The sequence below is a fragment of the Capricornis sumatraensis genome, chromosome 3 (genome assembly GCF_032405125.1).
Source record: "Capricornis sumatraensis isolate serow.1 chromosome 3, serow.2, whole genome shotgun sequence".
Lineage (NCBI taxonomy): Eukaryota > Metazoa > Chordata > Mammalia > Artiodactyla > Bovidae > Capricornis > Capricornis sumatraensis.
The window spans coordinates 172,371,325-172,384,934 of record NC_091071.1 but is presented as its reverse complement, the minus strand read 5'-3'; the positions used below and the strand labels follow the sequence as shown (position 1 = coordinate 172,384,934).

Sequence of the window (13,610 nt, the reverse complement as noted above, 5' to 3'; positions counted from 1 at the left end):
CCATGGACATGAGTGTGAGCAAACTCTGGGAGATAGTGAAGGATACAGAGGCCTGGTGTGCTGCAGTCCATGGGGTCGCAAAGAGCCAGACACGACTGAGCGACTGAATGACAACTAGATGATACGCTCTGTGGGGGCCAGAGTATCTGTCTTCTTCATCGCTCTGTCCCCAGCCCCTAGGACAGCATCGGGCACATAGCACGTGCCCAGTGAATGTTTGTGAAATGAAAGGGCAGAGGTTACTGCTCCCATTTTACAGATGAGAAAACTGAGGCTCACAGCAGGGCAAAGAGTTGGCCAGGTCACCTGATAATCAAGCAGAACCCGGAAAGGTTAGCACTTACTGGAGCCTGCTCTGCCACAATGACCCTAAGCATCTACTCCTTGGGTGTGAGAAACTCCACCCTACTAGGCAGCAAGCCACAGGCCAGCCCTGAGGTCACCAGCCCACCTCAACAGCTTCCTCCCAGTTTCCAGGCCTGACACCACCCTTCCCAGGTACCCACAGAGAGGTGGGAGGGAGGAAGGAGGAGGGGAGGAGCTGGGACCTGGGAGCAGGAGTGGGAGGGGTCAGGTGTCAGGTGCCACAGGAGGCTGCGCCCCCCACCCCCGCGAACCAGAGGTGGGGGAAGCCAGAGGTGGAGGAAGCCGGCTCCCAGAGCGCCCCTGCCTCTCTCTGTGCCTGGCAGCAAACCCATCCAGCTGTCTCTTAAGGGCAGGAAGCTGAGAGGACCTTGTGCAGGAATCCCAGGCTCACTTGCACATCAAGGTGCAACTCCTGCACTGTGGGCAGGTGGACCTGGAAGTGGGGGGGCAGAGTCCTAGCCTGGAAATTGCTGCACCGTGGGGCTGAGAACAGCCCCCAGACTTCGCCAGAGGACCCGGGTTTCGGTTGCTGAATGCAGCAGCACGTTGTGAGGTCTGGCAGTGTGGTCCTGGGCCAGTCTCTGTCCCTCTAGGCCTGGGTTCCTGTGGAACAAGTCCCCACCCCTGGGGCTTCATGGACAGGGGAGGACTCATCTCTGGGGGCCTCTGGATTTGTTCAGGATCAACCAAGAAGCCATCTACTCCGCTCCCACCGGTGGTCCCCCTAAGCCTGTGTCTGCAATCACATTCCAAATTTCTCGCCACACACTGAGGTTTCTTTTTAACCGGTTCATGACGGTTCAGTTCTTTTCATCTTCACCTAGCGGCCCCCTCCTCAGTTCAATTCAGTTCAGTCGGTCAGTAGTGTCTGACTCTTTGCGACCCCAGGGACTGCAGCACTCCAGGCCTCCCTGTCCATCACCAACTCCCAAAGTTTACTCAAACTCAGGTCCATTGAGTCAGTGATGCCATCCAACCACCTCATTCCCTGTTGTCCCCTTCTCCTTCTACCTTCAATTTTTTCTAGCATCAGGGTCTTTTCCAATAAGTCAACTCTTCACATGAGGTGGCCAAAGTATTGGAGTTTCAGCTTCAGCATCAGTTCTTCCAATGAATATTCAGGACTCATCTCCTTTAGGATGGACTGATTGGACCTCCTTGCAGTCCCAGGGACTCTCAAGAGTCTTCTCCAACACCACAGTTCAAAAGCATCAATTCTTCGGTGCTCAGCTTTCTTTATAGTCCAACTCTCACATCCATACATGACTACTGGAAAAACAACAGCTTTGACTAGGGGCCATTTTGGGAGTTTATGGTTCGTGGTCCTCAAGAGGTGGGATGTGGTGGGTAGGGGAGATAAAAATGTTGGGCACTGCACAAGGCAATGGATTATTCGCTCTTTCTGTGTGAAAACCAGCTTATAGAGAGTCTCTGAGCCATGAGCCTAACTCAGTTTGACATAAAACAGAAGTTTTTGCACTCTTTTAACATCTATTGAATTTTCCAGGAGAGAAGATAGTTCTTAATTGTTTCAAAAAAATTTTGCTCAGAGTTTTACCAAAAATTTCTCACAGCTTCAGCAAATCGTGTCCCTGGCGATGGTGCCACATTCAGACTGAGTCACATGCACCTGGCCTGTAGGGTTGGGGTCACAGGGCTTCCTCTGGAGGTGCAAACATCCATCCACCCCACAGTGTCTGTCAGCTCCAACATTTACATATTCAAATAGATACATCGTGATAAGTTACTTTTCCTTTTTCTCTCCATTAGAGTTATGGAATTCTATCGATTTTGAGCATGCACATAGGTGGACAGGTTATGATGATACCATGCACATTTCAACCGTAGGATGGTAGAGGACATGTTGCAAAAATCTTCTGCAAGAAGGGGTGCTGCGTCCAGGCAGGGCAGGGACGTCAGCCCTAATCACTGCAGAATGACTTGGTTTCCTTCCCTTTCTTCTCTTGGTTTACACTTTCAGGTTTATCATGAGAGCTCTGTGGTAGTTCTGTGTATATGTCTTGCACGGAAATCTCTTTCTTAGAATTAAGGCAGGATCAAGGGATAAAAAGCAAGGAGATGAACAGAAGTTTCCATTTGGCTTCTTAAGTTCTGGCAGAAGTCAGAGAGCCAGGGAAAGGCTTGGAGTCCCAAACCCCAGGCTGTCCTGATTCCTCACTGGCCCAAACTGTCTGTGTCAACCACCGATGTGTTCCTGGGAGGGAATTTCCCAATGGGCAGGCTGGGTGCATTAGAGGTGTGGCTGCATGCCACAGGACCCCTGTGTCCTCCTTCCTCACTGCCAGCCGCCTCCACTTCTCCCACTCAACAATTCACACCTTCTGGTTTTCCCCCACCCCCGCCCAAACCACACCATAATCAGAGAATCAGTGACTGTCACCACTCAAAGGGACTTCAAAGGTCTCCTCCAGTCCCAGGCACTTGAAGTAACACAGTCTCTAACCTGTATTCTGTTCTCAGTAGGTGCCAACCGATACACTAGTACCAGTTTCCTTAATGCTCAAAGAAATCCCACAAGGGAGGTACGAGTATTGCCCCATTTTACAGATGAGGAAACAACAGAGACACACAGAGGTTAGTAAGCCATTTGCCCAGTGTCATCCAGCGAGTCACCGGCAGAGCTGGGACTGGATCCGGGTTGGCTCGTCACAGAACCCAGGCTGTCTGATGAGCCTCCAAGGTCTGAAAGGTTCATCAAGTTCCATGGGCATCAGAACATCCACTCAGGCCTCTTCTGCCTCCTAGGACCACTGAGACTGGAGAGAGAATGGAGTTTGTAAACTCCACCTCCTGCACCTCCCAGAGCCAGGATCCCAACCTCCCTCCCCAGTGCCTGCTCCAAGAGCGCACGGCTGAATGATGCTTTGGAAACCTAGCTCCCTCTCTGTGGGCCTTGTGGGGTGGGTGCAGGTCTGTAGGTGTAAATACTACCATGAAATCACTTTCAGTGGCAGGGACGGCCAGGTGAGGTCTCAGGAACACACAGAATAACCAACTTGTCACTTTCCAGGAGAGGAAGTAGGGGGAACCACCCTGATGCTTCGCTGGGCTCCCAGCATTGACCGCCCCTTCTGCGGCAGCTCCAGGGGGCCTCCACTGCCACTGGTGGACCCGGCCACCGCCCGAGATCTAACCGCATCCAACAGCATCCTAGCGAGCCCCCCGCCGACCAGTGGCGCGACTCTCCACTTGGGGCTGGGGCTGGGATTAAGTTGCAAAAGGCTTGAGAGATTGGGAATGACAAAGGGGGCTTGGAGACTAATTAGGAGCAGCAATGAAAGCTTAATTCATAAAAGCAAACATTTTCCATCCATCAACCTGCAACCAGTTAAGGGCAACGTTTGAAAGAAATCTGTGCGTGGGGAAGGGAGCCAACAGGAACAGGAAATGTTTGAAAGAATGTAAACTATTTCAGTTTCATAAAAAAGTAACAAGTAAACAGTTATTACATGCAAATAATGCCCTGGTTTTAATTAATGCTGAAAAGTCAAAATATGTTTGACATTTGTATGTATACATGGAATGGCTAGAGAGGAAAAAATGGTGCCCAGATGCCCGTTTCCGAGCTGGGCTGGTGGCTCAGAGGGAACTAAAACCTTAAGAAGGTCTTGTTTATTGGTGATGAAAAGTACAATTCTGCCTCAGCCTCTGTGGAGACTGGAAGCAGAGGGAACCTAGCTAGCTTTCTTAACAAGCTGGAGGGGTCGGCTGGTTGCCTGGAAAGGACACTCCCCGCTTTTAGCTTTTCGGCAGCCTGGTCTTAAAGGGCCAGCAAGCCCTTAAGTCTCCATTTCGCCCAGCCGGGGTTCTAGGATTTCTCAATCCAGAAGTGATGATGGGGTTTCAGGTCCCAGCCGCCTCCTACTTGATAGCCCCTGGCGGCAGCCTCAGTGGTGTCTGGTCCTGCCTTCCCTCACAATGCCCCAGGAAGGTCAGATAGGCAGGGTGGCACACCAGCCTTGTTTCTAGAGTGGGAGATGGCAGCCTTCAAGCTCTGCTTTCCAGCACCCAGCATCCTGCCCTGCATTCGTCTTTTTTTTTCTTTTCTAAACCACCTTAAGGTTCAAAGGGGCTGGCGAAACTGTGGCTTCGGGAGACCACAGTTGGGGAGAGGCAGCCTCAAAGTGTGGGGGAGACTCCACCCCAGTGGAGAGAGTGGTTGGGGTGTTCGGGGCCCCAAAGACCAAGGATTTGTCTAAACCAGCTTCTAAGTAAGGCGCCGCACCGTAAAGACCCACGAGGCCCCATTTTGAGCTTGTTGGTCCACGACCTCCCAGCATCTTTTGTGAGGCTGAGGTGCTTAATCGGGAAAGAGGGGAGACGCGGAAGGTTTCACAAGTTAGTAAACCCCAGAAATGGGAAGAAAATTGTGTCTTTTCTGGCCGAGGACCCTAACTTTCTCCATGTCCTCAAAAGCGTCTGAAACACCTTAAGGGGTTCCAAACTGCTGTTTTGGACGGAGCTGGGCCTGGAGAGCTGCTTCAAGGGCTTCTGCAAGGACCCCAAAACCTCGTTCTCAGCTTACTTCCCTGCGCCTCTGCCATCACCAAAGTCGCCCTTCCGCTCACCTCGCCCACTGCGGCCCACGAAGCGGAGGTCGTTGAACCTGGCCACCTGGTTCTTCATGACGGCCGAGGCGTTGCGCAGCTCAGCGGAGTAGTTCTCATCGTTGCCCGCCATCACCGTCACCACCGTTCCATCTGGCACGTCCCCCAGCGCCACCACCTGAGGGCATGGGGGGCAGCGGGACAGCTTAGGCAGGTAGGGGAGGCCAGCGAAAGAAGGGGAGGGGCAGGGTCAGCAGCTCTCCTACGCGGCCCAGGCGCAATGCGGATTTTTCAAATGCGGGGGTGGAGAAGAGGCTTAAAAACAATAGACACTTGCGCCCCCACCACCAATACCACAAAAAATCAGAAGGCAAAAATCTCTACTTTCCACACCCAAATCCTACATCAACTGGTTAAGTCACGTCCTGAAGAATTGATCCTTTCAATGCAATGAAACCTAAGTGAAAGCGGGGAATGAACACAGCCACTATGTCCTGGGGTGCAGTTCCTCTCTCTCCTTCGGCTTGAGCAAAAGAGGAATCAACACGCTCCTAGCAACCGAGTCTCTGAGTGAAAATATTATCAACAACAATAACGGGACTGCTCCCCCACGTTCAATTAATGCAAGAGCCCTTTGGGGTATGAAATGGGGCCCTGAAATGCGGCCCAGGCCCAGTTTATCTGCCTCTGCAGAGCCTGAATTCGTTATGCAGGGAAAATGCAAAACGCAAAACAAACTGCTGTTTTGAGAGGGGCTGCCCAGAACCCTCCTTTAAAATGAGAGAGGGGCTTCTGATAGCAGGAGGATGCACCTGCTGGGGAATTGCAAAATGAAGGTGACGACGTCCCCCTAATACAATTTTCCCCACCCGCAGCCCCAAGGAGCGTGGAGAGGCAGATGCCTTTTGCAAAGGAAATCAGACTGCAAAGGCAGTCACAGCCATTTAAACGTGGCCACCGCGTGCAGGGACTAGGGATCCAGATGGTAAAAATTTCAAGGAGAAAATGTTTGGGGTCTGATTAAAAAGGCCAGATTTCCTGTCAACATCCTGTCTTCTTTTAATTTCAAAGATTCCTTTTAAGCTCCAAGTGACAGTAAAACCTCCGTTCTGAGGATTAAAGTCACACGGGCCTCCCCCTCCCCCTCCTCCCCGGGAGATTTTCCCCACTGGTATTTTAAGATGTCACCCGGGAGACCTCAAAGAGCCACTCATCCCTTTTTCCAATTTGGAGTCGTCTTAATGGGACCGACGACGGCCTCGGCTTCCAGGAGCCGCTGTTTGCAGCCACCTCGGGCACCCGCCACCCCCAGCCGATGGCCCTTCCTGCGTTGCCCTTTCTCACGGCAGCTGTGAGAGGTTTAGGGGAAAACCAAGGCGTTTTCGTTTCATCTCGCTGCCCCCTTAAAAAAAATGAAAATGAAACAGTCGCCTACTCCCCAGCGAAGAGAAAAAAGCTCCTCGGGATGGCTACCAGGGGCTGCCAGGGGTGGGAGCGCACCCCCCGCCCCAATCTCGGTCTGACATTCGGGATCCCGGCCAGCAATCGTTTAGGGTTCAGGGCCCCCCATCCCAGCCTGGAGCCTCCTGGTGTGAAATTTCAGAAGCCAGGGGTTGACGGTGTGAGCAGGAAGTGTTTTCTGAGAGCCGTGCAGGAGGAGGGGTGCGGGCAGGGGAGGGTAGGCCCTCTCCCACCCTCCGCACCTCGCCTCCGGGGTCCTCGCCCGGATCCCAGGGCTCCTCTCTGCCCCGCTCGCTGCCCGCAGGGCTGTATCCGAGGGATCCGGCTGGGGAAGAGCGAAATCCCATCTGCTCGTTTCCGCATCAACGGTCTCTCTGCAGGGCCCCTCTTCTCCACCACCCCAAGACCGAAGGTGGCAAAGCCCTTAAAAAGTTACCCGTGCCGGGTGCATTCTAGAGTGTACGCCCAAGTCCCCGGGTGGAGCGCGCAAAAGCTCCGGGGGGCCCGGCGGCTGGGCTCTCACCGCGGGGGTCCCTCGGGCGCCTCCCTTCCCCTCCCTTTTCCGGGGCTTTGGCTCCTGCAGCGGAGACGCCGGGAGCCGCCTGGCCGGTGTCCTCCCGCCCGGGGGTGGGGGGCCTCCCCCGCACTCACCTTGAAGGCGACAGGCAGCGTCTTGTTGCAACGCCAGTGCGAGGGCAGTACGGAGCAGAGGAAGTTGGGGCTGTCTGTGCGCACGAGCTCGCCCGCGTGGTCCGCCAGCACGTCCACCATCGAGCGCACCTCGGGTCGGGCGCGCCCGCCGGGGCCCACGGCCGCCTGCGCGGTCAGCGCGCCGCTGTTCTCGCCCATCTTGCCGCCGCCGCCGCCGCCGCCGCCGCCGCAGGGGAAGGCCGTGGAGGGAGGTGTGAAGCGGCGGCTGGTGCTCGGGTCTACAGGAATACGCATAACAGCGGCCGTCAGGGCGCCGGGCGGGCGGCGGCGGCGGCTCGGCTCCCCCGGGGGCGGCCGGCGCGGGCGCCTCTCCTCCCCCGCCGCTGCTGCTGCTGCCGCTGCGAGAAGCGGGAAAGCAGAAGCGGCCGGGCTGGGGCCTCAGGGCGCCGGGGCGTGGGGTGGGGTGGGGTGGGTGGAGTGGGGTGGCGGGGGGCGGCGTCCGGAGACGCCCGCCGCGAGGCCTCACCGCCCCCCCCCGACGGCCGCGCCGCTGGCCCGGCCCGCTAGTCCCGCATCTTGGGCGTGTAGCGCGGCGGGCGTGTAGCGCGGCCCGCGTGCGGCGGCTCCTCGCGGCGGTCCCGGCGGCCTTGCTCAGGCTGCGGCGGAGCCCGCCGCCCGCAGCCCGCTCGCGGCCGCCCCACCAACTGGGCGGCCGCAGCCCCAGAACAAAATCCTCGAGAACCGAGTGGCCGCGCCGCCGCCGCCTCGGCTCGCGCGGGGTTAGTACCCCCGGGGGCCCGCGAGGGCGGGGCCGGCCCGAGCGACGCGTCGCGCAGCCAATGGGAGCCCCCATCGCGGGCACCTCGGCTGCGCTCGCCGGGGAGGAACGGGGGCCGCCGCAGGCCGCCCAACGGGGAGGGGCGGAAGGCTCCGCCCGGGGAGGGCGCCTGGGGTCCGGGCTGGGTCCCCCGACTCCCTGCGCGACAGCCCTGGGCTCCTCCAGAGTTCTGGGGAGCTGGAGCCGAGGCTGAGAATTTGTTTAAAACGTCTAGTCCTTCCAGCCGCCACCCCCCCACCCCCACCCCCACCTCCAGCTTCTTCGGGTGCCCTTCCCGGCCGCCGGCAGCCAGGCCTCCCCAGCTCCAGCTGCTTTCGGCCTGTGAAGCTTGCACCCCCCCACTCCCCCAGATGGGGACTGCACGGGGCGGGGGGCCCTCAAGGCCGGTAACACCAAGCGGGTAGCGGCCCCAGAGTGCCTTTTCCCTGCCTCTACCTGTCCCGCAAATTATTTTGACCCCAGACGAGATGACCGCACACGAGATGACGCTCACCAGCCAGAGGCCTCTGCAGCACCGAGCCCTGCGCAACTTTCCTCCCTGCCCGGGGCCAGAGAGAAGGGTGTCCCCTCCGTGCCCGCATCGGCGTGGGGGCAAGTAACACCATTCCTCTCCGCTCTCCCCTCCAAAAATGACTTTCAGGATCGCGCAGGCCTCGCTGCGTCGTCGGCCTATGGCTCTTTGAAAAACACGACGGTGCCTGAAAAACGCGAGCGTTTCCACTCCCCCATCGCTCCCCCAACCCCCAAGCCCCAACCCCCCGCGGGCATGTAAACGCCGTCCTGCTTAGTAGAAGAGGACCAGAGTTCGTGATGAGAAAGAAACCGTGCAGAGAACGCGCGGGAAAGGCTGCAAAGGATAAGGGCCCCGGCTTCCAAAGCAGGAAATTTTCATCCACCCGGTGGATGCAAACTGGCCCACGCGGGTCCACGCCCACGTCTTCCCGGGCAGTGCGCTCTGGCCCTGCGGCAGGAACGTAGACAGCTCTTTCTGCTTGCCGGCCCGGCTCATTCTCCCCTTCTCCCCTCTCCCGACCGCGTGGCCCATCCGCTCCCGGAGGCAAAACAGGCGAACGATCCCCTCTCCAGCCTCTTAACGCCGGGAGAGCGGGCCTAGGGACAGGCTACACAGAGGAGGAGGACTGGAAAGATCAAGCCCCATTCGCTCTGGATTATCGCCCCAGATGGACCGCCTGGAGTCTGGGAAACGAACGCGTGCAGAATCTGCCCGCCGTTTCGGAGATCGGGTGGGATATTCGTTGTTCCCGGCCTTGGACAGGTGCAAAACGACGGATTCCAAACCTCGGGAGCGGAGAAGCATAGGATCCGATGGCGGCAGCAAGATCTCGCCCTGGATCTGACCCATCGCGGGCTGCTTAGTCTTTGCCAAACGAAATCAAGCCCTGTATGGGGTCTAGGATGGACCGGGCCCTGACCCAACCTCGACCACCTGGAGAGGTGGTCCCCAGCCCTGTCAGAGCCTCACACCAGGCCCCTCAGACCATTTAGAGAGCGGGGACAATGAAGGTCCCTCGCTGGACCTTGTTATAGAGCCTGCACGTCGGAGTTGCAGATCGCCAGGAGGGGCCTGCACACTCGGGAGTGCTGGCACTGGCTGCAGACCTGGAGGAAAGTGAGGTACAGGGGCCTTGGGGCGTCCGACCTCTGGGAGCTTCCCGCTGCAAAGGCCCGCCTTGTCTTGTCCAGGTACGGCCTGGGGCCAGGAAGGGCGGGTGACTCTGTGCTGCCCCAGAGCGGTTTTGGGGGTCAGGACCTGCTGCATCTGGGGTTTGTAAATTCGATTTGTTGAGTGGTTTTGGTTTGCAGCAGTGCCCTTCCTGGTCTCTCCGCCTGATTTCTCCCTCTCGTCCGTCCTATGGCCGGTTTACAAATGGGTTTCCTGAGGATAGGACTCCTGTGGGTCCTGGCACCTGGCCACAAGTGCCCGCACGGCTCCAGCCCAAGAGAAAAGCGCTTGCTGCCGGTGGGCGCCAGAACCAGGGAACCTGGGTTTGTAGACACTTGGGTCCCCAGCCTGAGGTCGCCGGGGCCGCGGGGCAAGGAGCAGTCCCGGGACCCACCGCTAGTTGACGCTTGCACTCTGCCAGCCGCTGAGGTTCTGGGCACAGATGTGCACCAGGCGCCACCGGCCAGCTACTACAAGCCACCCTCCCGCCCAATTCCTCACCATCTGTGCAGCCACATATCGGACAAACCAGTGGCTTTGTGGCAGATCGAAGGCTGCCCTCCCCGCCCCCCATGGACGTGGACGTTCTGTGCCTTATCTCAGACCCCGGAGGGTCCAGCACCCTCTGACCCCCTGCAGAACGTTCTCTCTGGTAGATGTGCGCAGTCTTGTCCTGTTCTGGGGAACCCGGGGGGAGGAGCACACACAGAGAAATAGACCAGCTCGGTCCCAGTTTCAACCTAAGACCAACCCGTTTTTGTCCCCACCCCAGACGGACAGACCTAGCATCACACCTCTCTCTCCTCTCCCCACCCCGTCTCTCCCCATTTTCAAAAGACAGTTTCGATTGGAAATCTGCTTCCCCCCCCCGGGGCCCACAGATATCTCTCCCTTCCCCATCTTGTGTGGACAGGGATCCCTTCTTCTCTGGGACCCATCGACAGCCACTCTCGAATAGCCCCCATCTAAGGGCATGCCAGGTTGTCTGCAACAGGGAGAGGAAGCCAGGAGGTCTGGACCTACCTTGGCCCAGAGCTGGGTAAAGAGAAACACAGCCTGGGACCTTGCAGAACCTGGGTTCTGGGAGACACTCCTTCCGCCAGGGGGAGGGAGTCAGAATGATCCCGTGTTGGGCGCTGCGCTCCTGCTGCTAGAGGGTGCTTAGGAGGGTGCTTCAGCTGCATTCCTGGTAGTGAGGTGCCTGCACGTGTCTCCCCTCCCACCAGAGAGCTTCTGAGAACGAGTCTGATTTCCAGGGAGTCACGGTGCCTGAGGAGGGGTGAGGATCCCCTGTCTGTGGCAGGTAGTGGACATAGATGCTCTGGAAAACCTTCTTCTAAGAGGTCCACTGGCTGTGGAAGGAGCTTGGGTCTGTGGTTCCCCTGCCTGAGTTTTTCCATCACCTACCGTGATCTGGGGTAAATTGCTTAAAACTCTCCGAGCCTCATCTGTTTCTTCTGTGAAGTGGGAGTAATAACAGTGGTCTCTTAGAATCGTGCATAAAGTGTTTGGCACACGTCTGGCACGTAGGTGGTGCTACATCCATTCGAGCTGGTACTGTTATGCTCAAAAATAAGTCCTGATCACCCATTGTCCAGGGACTTTGGCAAGTCCCTTCCTCTCTCTGGGCCTCACATTTTCCGTTTGTGAAATATCCAGTCCTCACATTTAAAGCTTGCCCGAGTCAGAGCCTGGTCCATGGTGGTCCTGTCCCGGATGGTTCTCCTGGAGGTGGTGGTGGGGTCCCTTGGGGAGCTAAGGGCTGTCTGTGACCTGCCTCCAGGCAGAGGCAGCTTGCAGGAGGGTTTTCAGGCACCACCAGAGGACTACCCTGCCTTGATCTTGAGGACTCACCTTCCCCTGGGCTCTCAGACGCTCCTTCGGGAAACCCACTGGTCCCGCTCCCTACCTCCCCCCAGGCAGACACTTTCCTAACTTGAAACTTCCCTTAGCCCCCTCTCCCTCCCCGGGAGGTGGTTGTTCCCTTTATTCCCTGGAGCCTCTCGCAGGAGCCCTCGTCCAGTGAATAACACAGAGGACAGTCAGCTAGAAGCTAATGATTTCTCCCAGCCTGGCTTACACACCCCTGACTCCAGAGGGACCCATGAGGAAACCTGTTTCATGCCTTGTGCCCTGGAACTCCAGGAGGAACATTCCTGTCCCTCGCTTTGCCTCAGTCTCCTCTACTGTGAACGGAGGTTGTTCTGATGGTTCCACACCTGAAGGGGAGGGGTATTGTGCTTCACCATATCAGATATACCATCAGTTGTTCTATGTGCAAGAATAAGAAAGCAAATGCTGCTAATTAAACTAGGGCTTGTCTGCATCCTTATTTCAGATATACGCATTTACACATATGTAAGTTTTATTATTAATATATATGCTATATGGTGGTGGAGGTAGCTCAGTCGTGGCCGACTCTTGCGACCCCATGAACTGTAGCCTGCCAGGTTCCTCTGTCCATGGGGTTTCTCAGGCAGGAACACTGGAGTGGGTTGCCATTTCCTGTTCCAGGGGATCTTTCCAACCCAAGGATCGAACCCACAGCTCTTGCATTGCAGGCGGATTCTTTACCACTGAGCCACCAGGGAAGGCCCCGTATATGATACATATGTATTATATATTAAAATGTTTGTGTGTTTAGTCTCTCAGTCATGTCCAGATTTTTGCGACCCCATGGACTGGAGCCGCCAGGCTCCTGTGTCCGTGGGGATTCTCCCAGCGAGAATACTGGAGTGGGTTGCCACGCCCTCCTCCAGGGGATCTTCCCAACCTAGGGACCGAACCCAGGTCTCCCGCATCGCAGGTGGATTCTTTACTGTCTGAGCCACCAGGGAATATTAATATCTATATGATAAAATATACATATATAATTAGTGAGAAAGGGCCATGAAAGACAATAGCGTGGCTGAAGGGTTGTCGCCCTCAGGGCAGGGAGCCTTCACCCTAGAGAATCCAGCTCTGAGGCCACCCGCCCTGGGCAGCCTTTCAGGAAGGCTCCTGCTTCGAGGACTGGAGGAGGAAGACAGGTGTCCTCTCAAATTGTAGACTGTTTTCTTTTGGAAAGGGCCGGACTCCGAGAGGAGGGGGAGGGAGCTGGGGAGAAGACGGCGGGTGGGACACAGCTAGAGGCTCTGCCGTTGGCTGGTTGGACTTTTGCGCAGGGCCCGCGCCTCTCTGAACCTTGGTCCCCTGGATGGTAAAGCTGGATGGTAAAGCAGGAAAAGCAGTAACAGCCGTGTTAGCTGAGCTGTTCCCACGTACCGGCACCGTGTTTGGGCTTGAAGTGGTCTTTCAACCCTCAATTGTGTGTGGTAGGTGTCAACGCAAGTTTAAATGAAAAGGAACATTGCCCAAGGTTTTCTGGGCTAAAGAGGACCAGATCAGATTAAAAGTTCAATCTGACTCAAAATTTGGGGAGGAGGCACCCCAAATGGTTGTGTACATTCCTTGCCTCACCCCTCCGACCTTGCACTGGTTAAATGAAGAAAGGGGAAGAGCCCGCATACGGATGGATACCGAAAGACCTCAATACCGTTAACTGCAAAAGGGAGGGGGGGCTAGAGGCAATGACAGCTGTTAAATAGCTGTGGACTGGGAAATGAGCAGATCCTTTGGGCTCAGGGAAGGGGCTGCGGGAGTTGTCCACTGAGGCCCACCCACTGCCCGCTCTCCTTTCACCTCGGAACCAACCCACCTGCGAGGAGGCTGACTCAGCTATAGTCCCCAGTTTACAGATAGGAACGATGGAGGTCCAGAATGGGGAGAGACTTAACCCGTGTCACCAAAGAAGAAGAAGAGAGACTCGGCAAGGCTGGGGGCAGCACAGCGTGGCCCCCAAAGTGGGGTGGCCTGACTTCCACCCACTCTGCTGGAACCCCGCAGTTGGAACCCTGGGCCAAGACCACACTGCACCCCACCCCACCCCCACCTCCCGGGTGGTTTTGACCCCTTGCTCCAGGAGAAATCCCATGCTTCCCTGCAGGGATGCCCATGGCATCTGGATGCCCAGATTCCAAAAGGGAGAGGGTGGAAGGAGGGC

General features: G+C 56.9%; 1 protein-coding gene across 1 annotated transcript in view; it reads right to left on the bottom strand.

Moving 5' to 3' along the window:
• Positions 1-7,340, bottom strand: part of RUNX3 (RUNX family transcription factor 3) — a 29,265-nt gene extending 21,925 nt beyond the window's left edge. Inside the window, exons 1-2 of the mRNA XM_068969054.1 lie at positions 7,047-7,340; positions 4,956-5,112 (exon numbers count right to left, since the gene is read on the bottom strand). Coding sequence (XP_068825155.1) covers positions 4,956-5,112; positions 7,047-7,340 — 451 coding nt within the window. The remainder of the gene's footprint in view (positions 1-4,955; positions 5,113-7,046) is intronic.
• Between the last annotated feature and the right edge of the window lie 6,270 nt (positions 7,341-13,610).